Source organism: Tyto alba, unplaced genomic scaffold (assembly GCF_018691265.1).
Source record: "Tyto alba isolate M040663 unplaced genomic scaffold, T.alba_DEE_v4.0 Super-Scaffold_21, whole genome shotgun sequence".
Lineage (NCBI taxonomy): Eukaryota > Metazoa > Chordata > Aves > Strigiformes > Tytonidae > Tyto > Tyto alba.
Genome location: NW_024881295.1, coordinates 8,007,701 through 8,026,035, shown reverse-complemented (window position 1 = coordinate 8,026,035; position 18,335 = coordinate 8,007,701). Strand labels below are relative to the sequence as shown.

At 40.1% G+C, this 18,335-nt stretch overlaps 1 protein-coding gene across 3 annotated transcripts in view; it reads left to right on the top strand.

Annotated features, from left to right (window-relative positions):
• Window positions 1-18,335, top strand: part of PARVB (parvin beta) — a 64,154-nt gene that overhangs the window by 30,242 nt on the left and 15,577 nt on the right. For all 3 annotated transcript variants that reach the window (XM_042795502.1, XM_032986426.2, XM_042795503.1), the window contains 6 exons: window positions 3,667-3,769; window positions 7,171-7,311; window positions 8,172-8,287; window positions 13,983-14,041; window positions 15,760-15,779; window positions 17,538-17,599. In XM_042795502.1, coding sequence (XP_042651436.1) covers window positions 3,667-3,769; window positions 7,171-7,311; window positions 8,172-8,287; window positions 13,983-14,041; window positions 15,760-15,779; window positions 17,538-17,599 — 501 coding nt within the window. The remainder of the gene's footprint in view (window positions 1-3,666; window positions 3,770-7,170; window positions 7,312-8,171; window positions 8,288-13,982; window positions 14,042-15,759; window positions 15,780-17,537; window positions 17,600-18,335) is intronic.

Genomic DNA, 18,335 nt, shown 5'->3' with positions numbered 1-18,335 from the left:
AATAACAGCTTGCAAGAATTGGGTCCTGTCTGAAAGTGCCTTCCCTTGCCAAAAGACAGAAGGTCATCGTTTCAAGATACTTTCCCTCCCTGCAAAGACTTCTGTGAGATCAGCTGATAATGCAACAGCTTTTGGCCTTTAAAGCCTCATCTAAACTTAACACAGGTCCAAACACTGCTGTTTTAGATACTGCCTGAGATGAGTAAGCATTCTAATTTGTAGTAATTCATTCACTGTCCTAGAAATGACCACCTTTTTCCATGTCTAATGTTCTGGCTTTTTAAAATTTGCTGTGGTGAAAAGAAAACCAAAATGAAGCCACTGTCCTTTTGGTAAGGTTTCACATGTGACCAGGTGAAACTGTGCTTCCTAAATGTTCCATGGTCTGCTTTTGAAAACACAAAGCCTTCTATTTGCTTACAGGCTGCCAGTGCTTTGTGCTTATTCAAGTAGTTTCCAGGCCTGAATACCATTTTTTCATATTAAGTTCCATGCTCAACCCTGAGGCCAGTGAAGCTTTCATAACTTTGATCTCTGCTCCTAATTCTCCCAGAAGTTGTGGGGGGAAAGGGTCATTGAAATCGGGGGTGGTGGTGGGGTGGTGGTGGTGTTTGGTGACTGGGTTTCCTGTTTTTCCATTGTGCCAGATGTGTTAATGTGTTTTGTCTTGTTTTCATTTTACTCATTACTGTATAGTGTGACTGTGGGGTCCTTATGCCCTTGAACTCTGCAGATTAACTCTGAATGTGCCTCACTGCCATGGGAGCAGCCAATCTGCAGAACAAAAATATTTCACTGAGCTGGTGAAGTTTGATGTAAAAACCCCTTTTGCATGAATTAAAAAAAGAAATCGGCCAGGCAGACTCATTTTTCCTTCTAGATTTCTAGCACTCTTTTGTTTCAGCTGTCTGCCTCATGGTGAATTTCAGTTTTCAGCCCAGTGTTTAGTAATGCAGCATGGCTCATTTAACCAGAGATATGCATTTGTCCTAAAAATGTTATGATAAATGGATGTGTCAGAATTTAAAGCACTGCTGGAAATCTTAAAACTATAAATGCGTGTGTCTGAGCATTTGATGCAGTTCCAGAAATGTTTTATATAAGTATGGATACGCATGAAAGGGCAGGCATGGTTTTGAGGACATGGGGATATTGTATTAAAGTTTTAAAATCCCCAATACTATAGAATACTGTAAAAAAGCAGCTTTTTATGAAGGTATGGCAAGTTAAGTAACCTAACAGACATTTCCACGTACCTGCATACTGCTTTGGGAGTCTCCAAGCACTGAAAGAGAAAATGAGTCTCAGGTGCATTGAGGATCATTAGCTGTATGTGGGATCTTGTGGTGGCTTCACCGGCCATTGTGTGGAAGGAGAGGCACGGCGTTAGGGCTGACATGGGGAGAGCAGGCTTTGGAAATAAAAGCACTTCCTCAGTCCTGCAGTGTTTCTTACACCTGTTATCTAATGCAGCAAATGTAGCCTGAGCTTAAAAGGTGGTATCGAACTGCAGATGTGTGAAGTACAGGCACAGAAATGTCTGGCCTGTGAGACCAGACATATTGAAGTTAAGCATATTTTCATGCACAAGAAAAGCTCTCTGCACCTTCTGTCTGCTTCCCACCAAGTACTTTGTGCTTGTATCAAGCTGTTTAAAATTTTGGACATTTAGGTTATTGAATATTTTCTACTTCCTTGCATGAAGGAGCAACTACAAAGAACTGGAGAGCTGGCTTTCTGTGAGCAGAAAGTCAGAAAGTATTCCTGCATGTTTGTCATTTCAATAACCAATGTAGTGCTTTATTTCCATTGTAAAAGTTAAAAAAACCATCCCTCTGTGCAGAAAGATTTTTCCAGGCTCCTAATTAAGACACAATCAGGAAATCAAGAGGTAAGACAGCAGATTTTGGGGGTTTATTTGTTTGGTTTTTAATTACAGCACTTCCTAGTCTTTGAGTGCTGTTTTTTTTAAAAAAAAAAACAAAAAACAAAAAACAAAAAAAAAACAAACCCCAAACTTAGATTATTTTTTTTCTTAAATATGCATTGCGAATGTGTTTGTTTTTTGTTTTTGTTTTTTTTTTTTTTTTTTTTTAGCAAAACAGGAGTTGTAGTCTGAGTACTGAAGAAGTTGTAATGTTCTTTAGGATTTTTTTTTTTCATTAAGGTGCTGAGCTATTAAAATAATAAAATAAATGTGGCTAGACCTTGTTTAATTTGTATCTCTTTTTAGGTACTTTTTTGCCAGAAGTTTTTCAGTGCTCAGTTTCTCTGAAACACCTAAGTAGTACATAGTGCATAGTGTAAGCATTTACCTTTTTTAACACCCTGTATCCAGAGCCACTTTGTGATTCCTGTGTACCTACACTAAGCCTAGCAAAACTTACTTGAGGTTGGTAGATTCGGTGAACCTCAGGAGCCAGGCTGAATTACTTAAGCATCCTTGTGACCAACATATTTAAATGCTTGTGTTTCCTAGGATTGCCAAGGTGGGTGTTTTCCAGTGCAAGACTGTCTATATTTTATTTATTTGCTTTTGTTTCACAGTTTCTTGTGTATTAAAACCCCAGAACTTTTTTAGCCATCATGACTGCTGAGAGGAGGCAGAAGTATGAGATCTAATCAGAAAGTGAATTTAAAATATCCACAATTTTATATGAAGCAAATTAAAACCTGCAGAATAATGAGCCTCATTACTTTAGGTGACTCTAGTTAATGGATTTTGCGTGTCTATGATTGGCAATACTCTTTTCCTCTTATAGAATCAAGGAGTTAGCAGGATTTAACATTGTGTCTCTTTCTACAGAACTATATTATTTTTTTGCAAAAGTAATTTAATTTTCCAAATAATAAACTGGAGGAAAGCACTACTGCCAACTTCAAACAGTCAAGGCTGGTTTTCCTGTAACTGTTTGGAATTTATTATCTTTGGCATCTGGAAAACTTAACTCAGTTCATTTTCTTTTTAAAGGTTTTTTATGTTCATTCCTGTTTTGCAGGTGATTGAATGATTTTTATAGTTATGGTAGTCAGCATGTGGGGACTATTATATATGTTGTAGAGTGGTTATCAGGCCCACTTCACCAAAATTTTAATTCCAGACTTCTGTATTCTACAATAGTTTAAGGTAAAATGCCTTGCCTTTTTGCTAATGGCATGGATCTACGTAGTGGGTCTGTTTAGCTCCTGTTAGTAGGAGCATTCACTTTCCCCTCTGAAGCTCTTCTTTCTGGCACACCACTCACATCTATCCAGGGTAGAGATCACGGTGAGACTATTATCATCTATTGGCACGTCTGCTGTTCGCGTAAAACAGGTAAGACGTGAGTTTTGGAACCTGGAGAACATAGATATTAGCAAAGGTTGTTGTTGCAGAGCTGCTAGTTGCTACTTGCTTTAGAATTGGTGCAGCAGGGAGATGTTTTAATGAGGAAAACCAGAGGGCACTGAAATTGCCATGCTGCAAGACCTGAATTAAAAACAATATAGCAAAAAGATCTCTTTGTTATTTCTGTGCAACTTGGAAATGTGTTATGAAGTAACCATAAATTTTTTATGAAGTAAACCATAAATATGCTCTGTTTTATATTCCTGATTACTGCCTTGAATGGTAGGAACATGTTTCAGTGGGTTTTAGACATTTGCATCCTTTTTCTGTACTTCCAGGTTCTAATCGACTGGATTAATGATGTGCTGGTGGAGGAGAGAATCATTGTCAAACAGCTTGAAGAGGACCTTTATGATGGGCAGGTGCTGCAAAAGCTGCTGGGTGAGTTCGCACAAGAGAAGGTGGCCCCAAAGACTGTCAGGGGCCCAAAGTTAACCCCTAAAAAGCTGCAGAGAGCAACTGGTCTGTGCAGTAACTCACCATCTCACCAGGCATACAGTTTGTTTCACGGATAGCTACAGTGTCAGTTTCTCTATCTGTTTTTCTCTGGCCGTCTGCTGAAAGGGGGAAGAATTCCAGGTAATTCTTAGGTATCTCATGGTATTTCATGGACCAAGCATAGTCCAGACAGCTGAAATGCGTGGCAGAAAAAGGGTGGAGAGATTCATGTTTATGGTAGGGGACCAAGCAGAAGCCACGCAGTCCAAAATTTTGTCTGTCTAGTTTGCTTCTGAAAGTTTTTGGGGAAAAAAGTTTAAGGTCCTGATAGAATTACTTTCAGGGGAAGTAAACGAGAAAAGGGGAATGCATGGCAGCAGGCACATAATCATAATGTGCATTTATGTGCAAATGATTCATGAAGGGATATACTTAGTTAAGCAGTTGTGATTTTGCAAGCCCCTTTCATCTTTGCACTGTGTGTGTTTACGCAGGAAGCATGATGGAGAAAAGCTTCTGATGATGCAGTGATTTATGGGTGTGCTTTCAGCAAAGAGACTTGAAGCTTCAAGTGCCATTGTAAATCCACACTGTTTCTTGGAGACAGATAGTCAGACTGCTCTCAGTTTACTTATGACATGTTGTCAAGAGTGGGCTGAGGTGTGGGGTGTATGTGTCAGAGTGGGACAAGAGGACCTCACGGTGCTAATACCACTGGTGCTAACGGATGCTGCTTACTGAATTTTCTGCATGTGCCACTTAAATAACAGGTCTGCGGCATTTTGGTGAACTTTCACAAGCTTTTAAAATTGGTTACCATCAGTTAACTTTATGTGCCATTAAAACTCCTCAAAAATAACTTTAGGAATAAAGCAAGAGTACTTTTGATACTGCTTGGTTAGACTGCAGCTGGAACCCTCCAGACATGGAAGAGAGTAGGTGTGTAGAGTTAATTTTAGCTGGGGGGTATTTGCATGAATACAGTTGTACTTCACTACATAGAGACACTGCTGTTTCAGCAGGTGGTAGTGCATTTCACTGTAGCCATTTGTCAGAGGTGTCGCTGCTCTCTTACGCTCCCTGTGGAGGCTGATTCCACCCTCAGGCCTGCAGACATTTAGAAGGTGCTTAGTTGTACATACATGCATACATACATACATACATACATGTGTAGCTCAGTTGGACTCAGCATATTTTGCAGGAGGAAAGGTGGGCATGTACCTCTTGCAGCTTGAGGGTTTAACTGGACTGTTTTTTCCTCATTTTTCTCCCGCTGAGCCTCTGATTGGAGAACAAATGCTTGCTTCGCCCCTGACCTGAAGCTATCACAACTCAGCCCCAGTTTTACGTTGTTCTTCAGTGGTGTCTTGGTTTCTTCAGCAAGGCTTATATTACTGAACCTGTCCATCTTTGTGCTATCCCATTGATGCAGGAGGCAAAGCACATTTTGCTTGTGGTGTTGCTTCTGGTGCTTGAGGCTTCAGAATTAAGTCAGCCCTCTGTTGTGCAAGTCTTCTTTTCCGATGCTTGGAGGAAAGGCTAACAAAGTAGGGTCATAAAACTTCAAGTAGTAGTTGTCATTCCTTGTGTGTGAGAGCTGTTTCAAGATCTGTCTTGATAGGCGGACACAAAAAACCAGATGAAAGACAGCAGCTTGTCGGTGGGCTTATTTTGAAGCAGTTGGAGTAAGAGATTAGCAAATGGGTGTCTGGCTGATTGAGGTGGAGCTCCTTGTTTAGTTAGTTTTATTAAGGTACAAGTAGCGCCACTCAGGCTGGAGTGGCTTGGTACACGTGGTGTCAGAGTAAAAGGAAATAAATTTCTGCTTGCTGACTGGCAGCTAACCTGGGCTAAGAATAGATAGGAGCCATAATATGTGACCAAAAAATGAATCTAGTATCACAATTTTTAAAAAAATGTCTAAAAGAATTTAAAATAATATTTGCATGTTTTGGTAGTCAGTTTAAAAAACACACAGAGACGTTTCGGCTAAAGAACATTTTTCCCATTGATATTATTTAGATACTGCTAAAAATTTCCTTCTTTAGACTGATAGTCAAAATGTTCAAACTATTTGTGAGTTGAGAACCTACAAGTCTCTTCTGTTTGGTTTGTTAAAGTACTTCTGTGTTTCGGTCACTTTTAAAAAAAATATATATATATATATATCTACACATAAGTAAAATGTCCAGATGAAACATACTCTTGAACTTAAGAGCAGAAATATTTTCATTATTGGAATAATAGGTTTTGACAACTCTGAAATGTTTCTGAAAGAAACTTTAGAGTTGTAGCCCATCCCATTTTGTGAAAACAGTTTTGGTGAAGTATGTTTTTTTTGTTTTAAAGACTGGAGTTATAATGTATAATTGGAATATGTTCAACCAGTCCTGACCTCCTAGTCACAGCAGCAGAGTGAGTGATAATTTTTTTTCCCCAGGGTGGAGGGAGAAAAGAGATCAGCTGTTCCCATTGCTCTGGTGGCTGGAGGACTCTACCCTACCTTCCTCAGCTCTCTTGTGTGCTTTTGTTTTTTAAAGAAATTCAGCTCCTGTGTCTTTGGCAAGGTCCACGACACAGAGGAAGAGTGATTTGTCTACGACTTTGGCAACAAATAATTATATTACAGAAACAGAATTCAAATTTTAGTAATGGCATTTTACAAAATTTCCTGCATTAGTTCATTTTTAGAAGTAATCAACCATGATGTGACAGTGTCATAACAACATAACAAGATTGTACTAATTTACTTCTTTAAATTCGTTCCGCTAAACCAGCACAAATCCATGGGTCATATGAGTCTGTGACTCCTGATGGTTTGAGGAGGCAAAATTTGCTTTCAGTTAAATTGATACCTTCAGCTAACCTGAAATAAATCTTGTCAAACTGAAGCAAATGTTGATGCAATATTTCCTCTTTTTTGTCCTACATTAACTTGTTATTAGAAAAGTCCATATACCTATGCAGATTCCTTGTGCAGTAAAGGCTGTGTTGTGCCAAAAGCTTTTCAGCAGTGAAAGCAAATGAGAGATATAGTAAATATTATTACTGACTTAGTGCCTATCTGAAAGTTGTTACATATTTTGACACCTGATTGGTAAACACGTTCTGCCAGACCTTACCAGTTTTCTATCACAGATTTTGTTGGAATTGACACACTTTGAAAGGTTTGCTTTCAGCTGTTTTGCTTTTTGAGGAAAATAATTCTCTTGGGAAATTTTTAGCAGAGTCCAGCTCTGCCCAGTATTCTGTGCTTGTTATTCCCACCCAGGGCCTTGTTTAATCTGATTTTGCCTGTTCTTTTTATTGTTCTTCTTCTTTTTTTTTTTTTTTTTTAAATACAGAAAAATTGGCTGACCGTAAACTGAACGTAGCCGAAGTGACACAATCTGAAATTGGTCAGAAACAAAAGTTGCAGACGGTCCTGGAAGCTGTCCATGATTTACTGCGACCCCATGGCTGGGCAATCAAGTGGAATGTTGACTGTAAGGACTCTGTTATGCTTTCTGTCTCAGCTTCCCAGGCAAGGAGGGTATGATAATCAATAGGTTGATCATATTCTTTGTAATGCAGTGTGGTTTTTACAATTTATTTAGTCGCATAGAGGGTGTTACCACATCCATGTATGGATTACAACTGGTACCTTCTTTTGCAGTCTTTGTTTAAGGACAGATGTACGTGGCTATGGGATAATTGAAGTAATTTGTTCTTTTAGAGATATGCTTTCATTAGAAAGTTTTTTGTTTGCTTTCTGAATTTGAATGAATACCTAAAGGTATGAGAAATGCATTAGTCATTCAAGTACTAGAGAGTGGTCTAATCCTTCAGACAGTGGGAGTAAAAGGATCCCGCATCCTGCTGGAGGATGCAGCATCAGACAGGCTAAGCAGAAAGTGCCCTCTGTTCAAGCATGGCCTGTTATCATCCAAAAGTGGGAATGGAATTTGAGAAATCCCTTCACCTGGGTAGTCAGTGCAGTTCAGCTCTTACAGCCAGGAAAGCTTGTGTTAACACTTTGGAAGTCTGCTAAAAGCAGAATTCTCCAGTGCAGTTTAAGGCAAGCAACTGAGTCTGCCTGTCTTCATTGTCTAAAGAAGAAGCTGAGGTATTTGGACATCTAAGCTAGGCATGTAACTTAAAGCAGGAGTTGAATCTTTATGACCTGTGAAAATATATCGTAGGCCTTGTTAATTTAGGAAAAAGAAGAAAAAGGGTAAAAGCAAACAAGACTCTGTTCAGCAAAGTCAGTTTTCAGTGTCTTTTCCCTCCCTTTTTCCTAGGGTTGTGTATTTAAAATAAGGCCTCAGTATTCTTTTATTTGTTTAATTTTCCTTGTTCCCTACAGCAATCCATGGCAAGAATCTGATTTCGATTCTTCACCTTCTGGTCGCTTTGGCAATGCATTTCCGGGCTCCCATTCGACTGCCTGAACATGTGTCTGTACAAGTGGTAGTTGTACGGGTGAGTATAAACTCATAAGAGAAATTGGTGAGAACGATCATTTTTTATCACTGATTTTGCAGTACTGGGCTGCTCCCATCCATTGCCCCCCGATCTCTTGTCATTTAGAAAATTCTTGTCTTAGTTGTTTAGTGAGTCCCAGTCCTGGGAATGCATTTTTGGCATGCTTAAGTGTGGTCTTGAGAAGATCATATCTTGAATATGTTTGGGACCACCATTTGCTGCTGCAGTATCAAGCTAAAGCCATGTGATGGGATTTTATATAAGAGAGTTGTGTTTGTAATTTCTGGCACTTTAGTAAATGGTTTTTGCAGTGCATCTTTTGTAGAGAAGCCATTGAAATACAAACAGCACAGAAAGGAGTTTCAGCACATAGAATCTTGCTAGTCTGGGAAGCCTGTTACTGATACTGTTTTTCCGCAATGACTTATTATCCAGACTTAGATATGTTGTTTTCCTTGGCATGCTAATAGACTTTCATAATTTCTTTCACAGCCTTGTGGTTTTGTTAGCTTTCCTTAGATATGGAAAGGAGATCTGACCTGACGAAACCTGACTTCTTCCCTCCTGCCCTAGATACTACTATAGTTATTCCTTTCTTTGCTTGGTGCTGACCATTTAATTTCACTCTACAAAGAGACTACTTTCAGAGCACGTGTACTCTTGCTTTTTAGCTCATCTTCTATCCCAGCTGAGGCTCCCGTGGCAGTACAGTCTGTAGCATGTAAACCCAGCTTTTCTCAACAGCTGTTGAAACACCAGGCAGAGCTGTTCCAGCTGGCACTCTGATCACGCCATGACTGTTTGCTGTGGTGCTCAGCACTGTTGTTTTAAGGCAGGCTCAGCTGCTGGAAGCAGGCTGTGGAAGTGCTTTCTGTACGTGCCGTTTACTGTTAGAGCTGTCAGGCTGTAGTAGGTTTCTTTTCAAGAATAAAGAAGATAAAGTGGTCTTGAATTCTCTTTTGCAAATATGGAACCCCTTACAAGATGTGATTGCATGGTGGTTGATTAGGCAAGCCTCATTTTGCTTTACATTTAAATAATGGCATTTTCCAGGCTGTCTGCCTGAATGCTCTAGAGGTACAGGGTGTGATGTGAGTGAGTAATTGATGGATGCCCTGGCTCACAGTAAATGTATGTATTATCTTTAAGAGGTGATTTTGAATTGCTTTCAGGCTGCTGTAGTTCTTTCATTTTAAGAACGTTGAGTTAGGTCTAAAATAACATGATTGTAAATAGGTGGCTGATTTCTTTTTAAATTTCTTTTGACTGTCTTGGAAAAGTAAGGAGGAAAATGTAATTATAAGGTGGTCAACAGTCCTCTGACACCCTGATGCTAGAAATCTCCTTCTGTCCAGTACAGTGAAGTGTCTTCTGTAACTAACAAGTCAGAAAAAAACCTTAGGTAAAGAGGTAAAGCCTCATTTTCCTTGTCAAACTCAGTTCAAGCTTCAGGACCCTCGACCTCTGTAGCAGAGAGGAGGCTGTGGAGAAGGTGTTTACACATCTTTTCCTGTTGGAGGGATATAGAGAAGACACCTATTGAGAACATCTACTTCACCAGAGTCCCTGCATCTTGAGACTAGTCAAGACTGAGTTGAAGACAGGATGAGATAAAGGCTGACAGAAACTAGGGAAAGAAAGAAAGAGAAAAGGAGCAACTCCTCTGTCCCCAAGGGAGTGCCCGAAGGTGTCAGAGCAATGGTACAATGAGAGTTAATTTAAGGTGGAGAGGCTGTAAGCTCTTGCTCTTGGACCTAGAGCCTGGAGATGGTTATGGCCACTGCTGGCTGTGAGCCTACCTCAGCTGGCCCCGTGCAAGAAGAGGCTTGTTTCAGCCCCCCCTCATCCCACTGCTAGGAGAGGCTTGCAACTCTTCAGCTTTGTTTATTTAAATGGAAAGCAAGGCACAGTATAAAGTGATGCATGATTCTTCTGGAACAATAACTTTTGTCTTAGAGTTTGGTAAATTTAATTTTTGTAGTTCAGCATCCATAATCTAGTCCAAAAAATACAGGCTGGTTCAGTAACACAGATCTCTTTAAATGGATATTATTTAGCCTTTGCTACACTAATGACAAACAGAAGAACAGTAATTAGGTTAATATTGTTCGTAATCCAAGTAAGAAAACTATTATTAAGCAGATTATTATAATTATCAATTTATTGTTAAATGATTTCTTATTACAGATCTCAGTAATGATTAGGGATCTGTCAAACTAGATCACAATTAATGTAAGAAGTTTGCTCTGAGAGATTTTAGTTTAAATGCCTCTTCTTTCTTGAATATGCATTTAAGAGGACTAATCAACAGTTTAAGTGACTTATTTGTAAGCTTTGCAGAATTGCAACTGCAGTAAGAAAACCTTGCTGCATGTTGTGGGAGTGTTGTGCAAGAATACACCCACACTGAAATTTTCAAAACTAGTTAAGTCTCACTTTCATGGGTGACTTTGGCATTTAGGATTATCGTTATCAACTTTGTTGAGCCATCCTCACGCTGTGCAGATGCATGAGGTGCCTCTTACCCAGAGGGGCTGTGTTTACAGTATGAAAATAAGAGTCATACAGGTTTAGCAAGTTACTGCTTCGCCAAGTTGTGTGTATTTCCATAGCCTATCCCAGAGCAATGCAGAATACCTTATTAGCTTCTGCAAGTGTTGTGGGCTTTTTCTTCTCTAATTTTTAGTGTCCTGCTCCATAAAATGAGATAGTATTATGACAGCACTGTGCTACATGGGAAGATCTCCACAGAGAGGTGGTGATTCTGCCCTACCCTTAAATTCTTCCCTTCCTACAGCATCTTGAGGTGACAGACAGACTTTCCTAAGGTGCTGTATTTTTTTTATTTTAGTTACAAATAGTTAATTCAGAGTCTGAGAAAGATCTGTAGCTGAGCCTTCTGGTCCTGCACTGTATATTTTGCTCAGAGACCCACAAGCGTTTTGGAGAGAACTTTCTGCTTTGCCTTCCTTGGCAGGAAGAACCTTTACCTCTCTATCTGTATGTCAGTGCTACCTAGAACAACTACAAGACTAACCCAGCAGAAAACACTTGTCTATATTATTTTGTAATGGGCACCATGAGGTAACCTCTCTCAAGAGAAATGTTTCTGAAGCCTAGTTACTCTCAAACCTTTTTGAAATCAACCTCCAGAATTGGTTTTCTTGGTGGTTTTTGTGTGAAATAGAAAATTTTGTAACCATGGCAATATATGTTCAAGTCACACATGAAGTCTTCTAGCACAGCAAGGGTTTAGGTGGGTCTTCTAGTTAAGATCCCGTTGATAGCTACTCTAGGTACTGAGTTAAGAGTCTAAGATGTTACATGTTTAATATTGGTGTCACTCAGTATGTGCCTGTTGTTCCAACCCTCCTCAGTGAGGGCAGGGAGGAGAGAGACTTTGTGGTTTCAGTGCATACTTCCAGTGAGAACAGAAAATGCTGAGATTTTTCTTCCAGCTGACTCTACTGACTGATATTTGAAAAGTAAACTTGCATGATGAAGAAATACTCTAATTCAGGAAAACAAAAATGTTCTCAGAAATAAGTGTAAAAATTGTTCTTAAGGCTCACTGTGTTTTTCCAAGGCTCAGGCATTGCCGTCTATTGCACTTAGCTGTCCTCATCCTCATTTTTAAAATTGTAGCATGTCCCACCTTGGTGCTGCTGGGAGATTGAAGGTATTTTTACAGTAATTCCTTTGTAGTCTGAGCTGCAGACTGAAAGGTCAGAGGCAAGACAGGATGAAGAATAAATGTATTTGATGGCAATGGCGCAAGGAAATCAAAGTTTTATCAAAGAATGACATTTGCTTTTGGATTGCAAGGCCAAGGGACCTAGGATTGCTGTGCGAGCAGCATGCTCAGCTGCCTCGGAGGGGGCTATGCAGAAATGCTGCCATTTCTACTTCTTGGGCAGTCCACATTGGCATCCGTTCCTCTGGCTTATCAGGCATTTGGAGGCATTCTTCACTAGTCACCAGTTACTGAGTTTTTGCTCACAGCTTATAGCATCTTCTCCCTGGGGTAGGTGGTGCCTGGAAGGTCCAGAAACCTGTTTTAATAAAGCAGAGACCTGGCGAGGTGGAATAAAGACAACACTGTTTTATATGCAAGAAAACATTGCCCTGTCAGATGCTTCCTTGTTTTTCCATCTATGCTGTCATCCTGGCTTGTTTCACCAGACCTCCTGGCTTGTTTCCCATGGCTCCCTCGGGGGAGCAGGATGAGATGTGTGCGTGGTAGGGGAGCGAGGGGCTGTGCAGACACTGCCAGCCAGCACAGGGCCCAGCTCAGGCACGGAGCTGTAACAGCACAGCAATGGGAGAGCACGGCTCCCACCGTGCTGCCAGCCAGGCTCCCTGCATGGTGGCTGGAGAAAGCAACGCTGCCTTCATTTGTTGAGTAGGGAGTGGAAGGGCAGGAGTTCTTCTTACTGGTTTTTAGACTTCAATTTTTATTTCTTAGCTTGCTTCTGGGGAGGGATGTGTTTCTCTTCAAAGCTGTTCTCCTTAAAGAGGTTTTGTTTGGGGATCAACTGGTGAAAATGGCTGAGATGACGTATGTGTATGGAGCTTGTGCCTGGCAGGGTGGTTTTCCTGCTTATCTGAGCTAGCAGCTTTATTAACCCTACCGTAAGTCATTCTGACAGCCCTGGTTCCTAGATGGCGGCTGAGATTTGAGCTCTCTGTGTCAGCTTTTTAAATGTAGAGAAGGGAGGAAAGAAATTCCTACATTCAGGCGTAAGTATATATCCCATGGTTTTGAAAGGGACTCATAGAGATGTTAAGAAAGCTTTGGACTTGGGTAGAAGCATTTCCAGCCTCTGAGAGGCACGTGCCATGTCTTCAGAACTCTGGAGAGGCTCAGAAACATTTGACCCCACCTGTGCCAGAGTGCTGTGCCTTAAGAGAGCCGAGGAAGCTGTTATAAAGCTGTTTTGAAACTGAGTCTCACTGCATACTAACTCTCTGATGGGTAGGAGACTCTTTATTTGTGCAGATAATTATCCCAAAGAGAGAAAACCCAGTAACAGGGAAATACTGTTCGTTGTGAAATCAGTAGTTGGGCTTTTTATGCTCCCTACATTTCCTTGGTGGATCTGTTCCTGGCAGGTGTGTGGCTGGTGGCCTCAGTAACATGCCTGCTTTAGGAGAGCCACCCTTGTGCCTGGGGAGCTTTGCTGGCACACTGGAGCCCTGGCCTGGGGGCAGCTATCTGTGTTATTTCAGCCCCAGACCTCTCTGGAGAGCCAGGCTGCCAACTGTGTCAAATTGTTGGTTGACACCGTGACATGAACGAGTGCCCTTGGGGAATTTAAGATGGGGCTGACAAACTCTCTCTAATTTGTGTTCCAGGCACGATGTTGACTCTGGTCTCAGGAGGAGAATTGTTAGTGAATTTGTTGGCTGCAAATGTGTGTGTGTGTGTATATATATATATATATATATACACACACACACACATCTACCTTTCCCGAACATCCATTTGGCTGTCAGCCTGATAAATGCCACTGTTCTGGGAGTGAGCCCTCCTCTGTCAGCTGTTTCACCTCTACCTCTACAAAACTTAGCTAGCACGCTTTATTCAGTTTTCTCCTCTGGGATTCTGAAAGATTCTGAATGCTGCAGAGCCCCTAATGAGCTTCTCCTTTACTAATGCCATCTCAGTTTCTAACTCCATCTTTCTTTCCAGAAACGCGAAGGCCTCCTTCAGACCACTCATGTTACAGAGGAGCTAACGACTACAACAGAGTAAGCACAAAACACTTTAGCTTCAGAGTGTGTCTGTGGTGCATGATGTGAGATCATTTACAAACACAAAAGAGAGATTTAATCCTCTTTTGCCTCCCCTCCTGCTAGATTAATAAAATCCCTTAATGTTTTGCTTTATTAACTATATACAAATAACTTGGTCTCTGGAAATATGTTACAAAGGAGAAAAGCGTTTTGACATTATTGTGTTACAGAAACTTTTAACTGAATAATTCATTGAAAGTTACCTCTGTGGCCCCCTTTTTTTTTTTTTTCTCTTTTTTTTTTCCCCCTGTGCCTCTTGGATATAGCCATGTACAACTACTTTCTGCCCAGTGCTGTTGCCTCTCCCAAGTGAAGGGCCAGTGTAGATATTTTGGGGAAGAATTAGTTTGACAAAAACCAATTCTTTGAAATACCTCTAAAAACTGAAGTTGATACCCTGTTAAAATTGTAAGAAGAGATGATCTCTGTTTTCAATAGTACCTCAAGAGTAGAGCTCAGCAAAAATAAATTAAATAAATAAACCTCTTCCAGCTCCAGTTTTTGCAACGGATTTCTTTGCTCTATGTTTTTTACAGTCCTTGTTATAAGAAGGTGGCTAGACATGTACTTTGGCTGCAAATAAAAGCTGAGATTTTCCTTTCCATGACCTGAAGGCAACTCTTTTAAGAGGGGCTTACATGAGCCCTCCTTCAGTTTATCAGTGTATTGGCTCCCTGTAGAGTTGGCTCAGCTTTCCATGGCTTTGAAGATAAATGAAGTACCATGTGGCTAGCTCAGTGGGGAAGATCTTTCAGATGGAAACACTCAAAAATGAGATCATAACATCTCTATGTGGATGTTAAAGATCTCATAGCCTTTTTGTAGGATCAGAGCTCTGCCCTAGGTTTGTGGGCCAAAATTCATCCCCTCACTCCTATGCTTTTGAACAATGTAGTTAGTTTGTCCTCTCCTTCAGATGGGGTTTGTAAACTGTAATCTGAGGAGTGGGATTTAGACATTTTTTAGCAAGAAAGATATTTACAGATTTGCATGTGTGTTTATACATGTATTATTAAGTTATTTCATATTACACAATATAAAGAGGTTTACTGTTTAATGTGTTGCATACCCAGATATAAGTATAGCTATGGAAAATGCAATGATCAGCAGAATCCAACATTCATTGAATACTTTCAGATTCCTCTGTGCAAATCAGGGCCTGATTCTCAGCTGATAAATATCTGCGTATGTCTGGTGATGTCACTGGCTGTGTATATAATTCATATGTGACAGTTTTATTTACATAAGATCCAGATATGATGTATGTTTTCTTTCTTCAGAGAAGACAGATTAAACTGAGATAGCTTTGCTCCTTCTGAACTGTGTGGTGTAGTGTCTGATGACTGTATGTGTGGAAACTGTGCACAGAAATACATTTGTTCATTCACTCTTCATCATAAACAGTCATGCATAAGAAATCATAATTATGTATAAGACATAATTACGTGTTTCCATTAATTTCAAATGTATCTTCCTGACATCACTGGTGGTCTGCTAGGGACATTCCTGCAGCACGTTGGGTCTGGTCTGCGATATGCTCAGCCCTCCTGACTTAGTAGGAGGTGTTAGCCCTCGGCATCTTGCAGGAAAAGGCCCGTTAAGCCCATGGTCTTGTCTTTTCAAAGTGATTATTCATGAACTAACCCAGTATTTTTCAATGCTCTGACTTGCAGGATGATGATGGGAAGATTTGGTAAGTAACAAAGTTGACTGAAATTTTTTTTTTTATTTATGTCAGGCACAGAAATCTTGTCTGTTTTCCTTCAGCAGACTAAGACAATGGATTGAGCAATTCTGTGGGGTTGGAATGTATTGTGGGGACAGGTTTTATTACTTCACACAGATGTGGAGCATAATGGGTAGAACCAGATCATCCAGTATACTGCTTATGTTCTTTAGACTGGTCTCTGTTGATTTGTATTCATTTGTAAGTAATGAATAATGAAAATGCTGCACAGGGCAATATTTCCTAGTACTGTTGTTAGTGGCTTTCCAGTAAAAATCTTTGCAACCTCCAGCAATAACAGTTACACCTTCTTTATAACGTGACCATTTAATTTATATACAAATGACATATGAAAATTACTGAAGCAAAGGTGTATGGTATGAAGTCTGAGAAAGCTCTGTTTATCTGTCCACTTTCAGCAACCAGTCAGCCCTCTCTAATTCCTTTCATGGAGTATTCTATCTCCTCCTTGTTTGCTAGATTTTAGAGTTTAGACTTTACCAACCTTAGATCTGGTCTTCTAAACAAAACCCAGTTTTTTTGGTGTTGCCGAGAGGTTTCTCTATTTGCATTTAGTTTTGTTAGTAGCATTAAGTCACTACTTCATACCAAAGAGATGTGGACTCCTGTAAAGGACTCTGTGTTGATGATGAACAAGTCATTTAGTTTCTCTGTTCCCCAGTGCAAACACTGCCATTTCACCTCTTGCAGAATATCTACATTAATAATTGATAAGGTACTTGGAAAATAAGTAATATCAAGGGGCTATAGGAGCTAAATAACCTATCTTCAGATACCAAAGGAATTTGGATAATAATGTTTGTTTATTTAACAATAGAAAGCTATTAAAATGTGTTCTATATAAAAAAGAATTTGAACTTGGAAAAACTGTTAAAAACTATGTTGCAAATTTTAACAGCTTGAAACCCACGTATTTTTCCAGCATTTTTTATGCCCTTTTTTTTTTTTTTTTTTTTTTTAATACAACTCAAATTGATTAGGTTTCTGGTTTTTGTCTTGTTTTAGATGATGATGACAGTTGCCATCCAAAAAACTCAGTGTTTGGAAAATTTTGGTCAGCCCAAAGCGGCCACAGTGTGAAATGTTGCACTAATATAGTCGATTTAGTAGATTTTAGATTGGAGTAGGTATTGTTATACAATGCTTTGAAGCTCTAAACATAATTTTAAACTTCATACTGTATGTAAGCTTTGCTCTTCATACACTGCTGAATCAGATTTCACTCGTGTTTAGTTTCAGGCTTTACTGAAGTCAGGAGTACTACCAGTAATTTTAAATTAACTAAATGAATATCGGATTTTGACATCAAGTGGTGGATGCAGCCATAGCTGTCACTGTAGCTGTAGTGCACCAAAACCATGTACTGCTTCAGGGGCTCATTGTTTAAGTTAGGATTGGGGCATAGTTAGAATTTGTGTTTAATTTTTCTACCAACTTTGTATTTTGTGTGCCAGTTATGAATGACAGAAAAGGGAAATCAGTGAATGATATGTTTATTGTCAGTTACCTCTAAAATTTCCAGGGGAGTTCCTTCTGGTGTTTAATTAGACACCAAAATACACAACTTTAGCTTGAGTCTCTCCTACGTGGCTTTCTGAGAAAAGACCTTTAAGATTGTGACACATAACCTGCTTCCCATACTTGGCTGTTGAAGGTGTATTGATTGTTTTGTTTGTTTTGTTTTTGTTTTTCCCCTAAAACCAGAGCGTGATGCCTTTGATACACTTTTTGATCATGCACCAGACAAACTCAGCGTAGTCAAAAAGGTAAAAAATAAAATGCAGGTTTTATTTTCTACGTTGCTTTTTTTCTTACACTTTCGGAAAGATATCCAGAAAGATCTGGAAAATATCAGAAGAGGATTCTGTATTAGTGAAAAGGGGGTTTATCCTCCAGTATCACTGTTTCAAAGCCAGGTGATACCTAGTTTCACTGGCTTCGGTCTGGCTGGTCTCATCACTCTGGTTATTGGCCAAGGCTGTTCTAGGTCTCCTGCCAGATTCAAAGAGATGCAGGTTAGAAAAAGCTGCTCTGCAAAGTATTTGCAGCAGCACGGATCATTCTGACTGGACAGTCCTACACACTTTCACGTCCCAGGTGCTGTCTCCAGCGAAGAGGGGCTGGGCTCTGTGTGGGCTAACGAGCAGCTGGTGGTGGTGGCCCCTTCGCTGGGCTCAGCAGCAGCCAGTCATGCATGTATCTTCAGCCTCGGTCTCCCCAAGAAGCTGTTTGGTTTTCAGCTCATTCTTGTACTAACGAAGATCTTCCACAACTGGAGGATATTGTCCACAGTACCCTGAAATGTGATTGACGCATAAATAAGTTTGCTAATATCAAACTTTTACAGAAGAGTTGCTTTTGTCTCAGGGCTCTTCTACTGAACACTAATTCATATGGTCCTCTGGTCTCTCCTTCAAGGCTGAGCATCATCGCAAAGCCCACTTGTCCAGACATATTCTTGACATGGCTCTTTGTGCTAGGGAGAGCAGAGGGGTAAAGTAG